At 35.2% G+C, this 5,611-nt stretch overlaps 1 protein-coding gene across 1 annotated transcript; it reads left to right on the plus strand.

Moving 5' to 3' along the window:
* The first annotated feature begins 887 nt into the window (after positions 1–887).
* On the plus strand, positions 888–3,776 carry LOC114737269 (uncharacterized). The gene is made up of 6 exons (XM_028925179.1): positions 888–1,407; positions 1,502–1,663; positions 1,754–1,903; positions 2,030–2,173; positions 2,271–2,617; positions 3,132–3,776. The coding sequence occupies exons 1-6, from the start codon at positions 888–890 to the stop codon at positions 3,774–3,776; spliced, it is 1,968 nt and encodes a 655-aa protein (XP_028781012.1).
* The last annotated feature ends 1,835 nt before the right edge of the window (positions 3,777–5,611 follow it).

Here is a 5,611-nt window from a genome sequence, read left to right on the forward strand (position 1 = left end):
CATCAAAGCATGCATGTGGTTCACGTCCTGGTTCTGGTCCTCATTGATTAATTTTGGACTTTCATTTTAGAGCCACCACACGCCATTTACTTTGCATCTTTTAAATGATAATAAGAAATAATCAACTTAGCTAATTTTTTTAACTTTCATGGATTAGTTAACTAGGATTAATATTCAGGACAAGAGGGTCATTGTCCATTTTAAATGTTCTCACTTATTCAGTATAAAATCGATCAATTTAGAATTTACTCCTCATTATTTTCAAAAGAAAAAAAAATTAACTTTCCCTTTTTAATGGAGGAATGATATGATAAATAATACCAAGGATTAGATTACAAGAAAGGGGTTAAAAAAAAACAATAGAGAAACCATGGAAAAAAAAATTAACTAATACATCTTGATCCTATATTTAAGATCAAGTAGAGCTTCAAAACTTTGCTGTATAATTATATATATATATATATATATATCAGCATTATTTTGCGATTAACGTAGACTTTGAAAGGTTTAATTAGTAGTATATTACATTATGTTAATTGCTATTCTCACTCAATTCTTCTGGTCTGTTGCCCTTGTGTTTCTGTTCAACGAAATGTCACAACAAACAACAGTTAACTCTGCTTTCTTCTTTCTCCAAAGTAACATTCTATATACCGCTTGTACTATAAGAAAGCTAAGTTACCCGATCAGGAAGTAAAGACAATAATGTATGGCTTGTATTATAAGAAAGCAACTGGTTACCTTTCCTCGCTTAATTAGTATAAATAGACAAAGATTATTGGAGATTTGTATTTCAAACTAGCAATCGTACTTATTTCTCTCTGCTTGTAGCTACACACCAAAACAATCACTTCAAGATCCACATCAGTAGCAGTATGAGGGGACCAATGGCTTCTTCTCATATGGAAGAAAAGCATAATCTTTACAGAGACGTGTTGGGACGAAATTGGGATGAAGTGGTGGAGATAATGAGGCAGCATCCAGATGTTCATGCCGCTAAGATCACCAAATCAGAAGACAATGTACTGCACTTGGCTATCACTCTGGAGGCACCAGAGGCCATTGTTATGGAGTTCATTAATGATATTCGGAAGAACAACCCAGAAGTTGCCATGGAGATTATCACAGCTCAGAATAAACAGCAGGATACTCCTTTGCACTGTGCTGCCGCCCGAGGCTCAACCTCTATATGTGAACGAATACTACTCTTTGATGAAAGGCTCGTTCTTAAAAGTAACAAAGAGGGAGAGACGCCTCTCTTCCTCGCTGCTCTTAACGGTCACAAAGACACTTTCCAGTATCTTCATTCTGTTTGTAGTAAGATCCCCACAACCAAGTTTTCAGAACTCTGGAGAAGGGACAATGGGGACACTATTCTGCATTGTACCATTCAAAGAGAATACTTTGGTATGTTAAGTTCATGATATATACAGTAAGTCTGAAACGTTTATGAATTAGCTTCTGACATATAGTGTGTTTGTAAACTTGCTCGGGTGGGTAGGACTGGCATATCATATAATTTGCCTCTATAGTGATGATGGTGAAAAGATCATCGTTAGCTATGAGAACGAAGAAGGAGTTGCGCCTCTTCAAGTCCTTGCTTCTGTTCCATCAGCTTTCAGGGGTGCACGCCTAACATGGTTCCAAGGAATCTTGTACAGGCGTAAGTATTTGACATTTTGTCAAGTATTATTGTAAATCCCAGTGTGCTTGATAATTTAATTAGTTGTGTGATTGCTATGACTTGTCTCAGTATATTGTTTGTCAACTGAAGATTTAGATGTAGAGCAGCTGAAAATTGATGATCAAACTCAGAATGAAGGTTTGGAGGTAGGAAAATCTGACTCTTTGAGGAAGATCCATGATGCCGCACCAGAACTGTGCCTTGAGATGACGAAGCTAGGTTCATATATATGCCTTCCTCAATAAGCTTGATGCTTTAACCTTTTTCTTTGTTTTTTTTTTTGCCTTTCTTTGCTGTGTTGTTGATGACTTTCTTTTTCTTTGGCTTTCATCTGTTTGACTAAAGGGTCAATAAAGAAGATAAAAGAGAAACATCTATGGGGGAGGCTAATCATGGACAAACTTTTAGAGCTAAATTCTGAGTATAAGTACAACGAAAATCAGATTGCATTCTGTCCAAGCAATGTTACGGATCTTACTAATAGGCAAGGTAAACCAACCTATATGTGAAAGAGGATATTAGAACCTTTCGTTCAGATTTGGACTCGAATTTTCTGATGAGTTTGTTAATGAAACATCATTGGCAGGAAAGTCGTCGTCATCCTCGAAAAAAGACAATAAATCGACAGCATTGTTGGTGGCAACAAAGTACGGTCTGCTGGAGCTGGTGAAAAAAATCTTTGACAGACTTCCGGTGGCGATATATGACAAAACAGAACCAAAGAAGAGAAACGTATTACATACGGCAGTACAAAAAAGGCAAACCCACGTGTTGAGGGAATTAATGAAACACCCACTTTGGGATAGCCTCATAGAAGATGTGGATGCCGATGGAAATAACGTGTTGCACATGGCAGCATTTCTACCAAAACACATGCCTTGGGAAGTATATGGCTCTGCACTCCAAATGCAACATGAAGCCAAGTGGTTCCAGGTAGAAAACACTTAAACTTAGTTTAGCTATGTGACTGTAGGTGTTTGGAACTTCTTAAAATAATCACTTTTGACACTTTATGACACAAAAATTCCCTCACTTATTTATGTAATATGGTGCAGAATTGTCTTTTTAAGCTAATCCAAACAAGCACTAAGTTCATCTAAGAGCATGTTTGGCATAGTTTTTTTATAGTGAAAAATCATGTTTAACTTGGATTCTGGAGCTGAAAAGTCCATTTACTGCCAAAATACTAATTTGATCAATGTCTAGACAAGATGAATATTTTAAAACTGATCTTTCAACATATCATTCAAACAAGATTCTGTCAAACTGGCTTCTTTGTAAAAACCAATCCCAATATATTACATTGCACCAATTGACTTTTACCTCCTCTACTTCAGTTCGCAGAAGTTAATTTGGATTAAAAAAATCAATCTTGCAAAAACATTAGTCCAAAGGAAATAAGATAGATCTAACATTGACATTATAACATATCTGAATTGGATTGCAGTATACGAAAGAACACGTACCCCCATATCTATACGCCATGGAAAACAAAGAAGGTGACACTCCGGAGGAAATCTTCGTGGCAGAGCACAAGAAATTATTGAAGGAAAGTAACGAGTGGATGAAGGACACTTCAAGTTCTTACTCCATAGTTGCAGCACTTACTGCTGGCGTCACCCACGCAACATCGTACACTGTCCCACGAGGCACAAATGATGCTACTGGAAGACCGCCGTTGGAAGGCCAATGTGCACTAAATGTTTTTCTGATCGCCATTTTCGTGTCGTTTTGCTTCTCTACCACTTCCTTGGCAGCCTTCTTGGCGGTTTACAGTTCACGGAAGCAACCAGATGATTTTCGTAGGAACTTGCCGCTGAAACTATGTTTTGCGTTAACCTCATTTTATGTCGCTATCGTCTCAATGATAGTGTCTTTTGTTGCGGCCCATTCACTGGAAGTTGACCCCAAAATGAAAGCCAAGCTTATCCCAATGTACAGTTTGATTTTCCTACCATTGTTGTTTTACACATTAGCTCAGATTCCACTCTACTGGGATCTGGTCAGAGCCTCTTTCAAGAAGGTGCCACAGCCAAGATACATGGGAGAGAGCTTAACGATCACTATTCCCAAAAAAAGAAGCGGAAGGTAGGATATTGTTTCTTTTATTGACTGTACGATTTTTTTCCCCTCATATTGCCATTTGATTGAATCAGATTCGAATATTGTTGTGTCTTAATTAGCTCTTCTTAAAGGTTTTTTATTTTTCCTTCATTCAAATTCAAATTCAATTGGTCATATCTTACTTTTATGTAATTACGTGCCTTTCAGTTAGATGAATACTCAAATGCCTATAACTAAGTATCGGATTATGTTTCTAGACACTATCACATGTTCTAATGCATTAATATTACATGAAGGACAAATATTCAAATAATGTCTCTTAATTTCTGTTTCCAATCACTTAAAGAGGCAATATCATGGCCCCACGGGAGGAATATCACTTTCGTCTCATATATCCCAACTTGTCTGCAGTTGTTTTGTTCATCAATTGTGCTTTAATATTAACAAAATGGCTTTAATAATACTTATAAAAAAATTAGGATTGGATTAAAAAAATTAATAAAAAAAAAGTTTAGTATGAGAAATTGCTTATTACTTGAGATTAAGCAAACCCATCTAGGTGAGATTGGAATATACTATAGGGAGAGATGGTATTGTCCAATCCCTTCTACACGCTCAGTCCCATAAAATAAGTAGTTACTTGTATTATACACTCTTTAATGATATTTTTTAATCACGATTTCAATCTTTACCTCTTATTCTCAATGTTTCATACAAAACATGACCCATTGTCTTCTAATTATTTCTAACTCTTAGATTTATCATAAAAAGGGGAAAAGAAATCATACAAATGCAGTTTAATGATCGGCTGTGCTTATTTTGGTCCTTTTTCTCTCGTTTGGGTGTCTGTGAGAGGCCTATGGTATTGGGTCTGCCTTTTGCATACAAGTCTGATCTGTTTCGTGCTTCGGATATTTGGGGTTTAAATGAAATTGGAGTGTCGATGTCCAGAATAAAAAAACAAAAACCTTCTATGGTTTACATGATAATTTGTCTTACTAAGAAATTTTTTGTGGCAGGTAAATTCAAATATATGGGAGGAGGCCTATTTAAGAGGTTAACAAACCTAGCAATTCTTTTATTGTCTTGTTCATATTATTTATTCATCAATAGCATACCGTGCATATACCCCTCATTAATTATAAATTCTAAATAAAAATACAAGAAATACGTACTGATTTCTTTCTGTGTGTTTTCTTTTTTCCATCTCTCCATATATACACTATGTATGTGACAAAGATATTCTCGTACGTACCGCGCGACCACCCAAAGTTGCAAACTCAGGAAATTGGAATATAACACGAGTTAATTACATGGCTATGCTTGCTGTGGGGGCACTTAATAAGGACCCGCTGTCTTCTTTTTTCCAAAGTATCATTATATCATTATATGTATGGCATGTATTATTATACCCTCTCATATAATTAATATAAGAACTACTACCTCCTGTCCTTAATATAAGAGCTATTTTGATTTTTAACTTGGTCCTAAATATAAAATCCCGATCTATTTTGTTTATTATATTTATCTATTTTTCTCAAGGTAGTCCTTGTAGTAGTTAGTTGCACATGTTAAGAATTTCATCAGATGATAATTCTAGCTAACGCACATGATTAGTAAAGATATTTTAAGAAAGGTAATACCTATTTCTTACAGATAACTAATCTAACAAACTTTCTTAATTTACTCGAATTAGTCAATTAGCTCTTATATTAAGGATTGGAGATAGTATTTAACTAATTTGAAAGGATTAATTAAGAAAGTTAAGTAAATGAATTGATTACAACAAATGCAACATGATCTCGCTAAAATATGTATATATAATATTAGATTGGGTATCATTTTATAAGTTAAGTAAATTAA

Source organism: Neltuma alba, unplaced genomic scaffold (assembly GCF_004799145.2).
Source record: "Neltuma alba isolate B1F8T4 unplaced genomic scaffold, ASM479914v2 tig00013420_pilon, whole genome shotgun sequence".
In the NCBI taxonomy this organism is placed as follows: Eukaryota; Viridiplantae; Streptophyta; class Magnoliopsida; order Fabales; family Fabaceae; genus Neltuma; species Neltuma alba.

Excerpts from the sequence above, each read along its gene's own strand:
- LOC114737269 (XM_028925179.1), top strand. The coding sequence starts at position 888 with ATGGCTTCTTCTCATATGGAAGAAAAGCATAATCTTTACAGAGACGTG. Across the intron at positions 2,174-2,270 it reads GGATCTTACTAATAGGCAAG|GAAAGTCGTCGTCATCCTCG; the intron begins GTAAACCAACCT and ends CATCATTGGCAG. Across the intron at positions 2,618-3,131 it reads ATGAAGCCAAGTGGTTCCAG|TATACGAAAGAACACGTACC; the intron begins GTAGAAAACACT and ends ATTGGATTGCAG.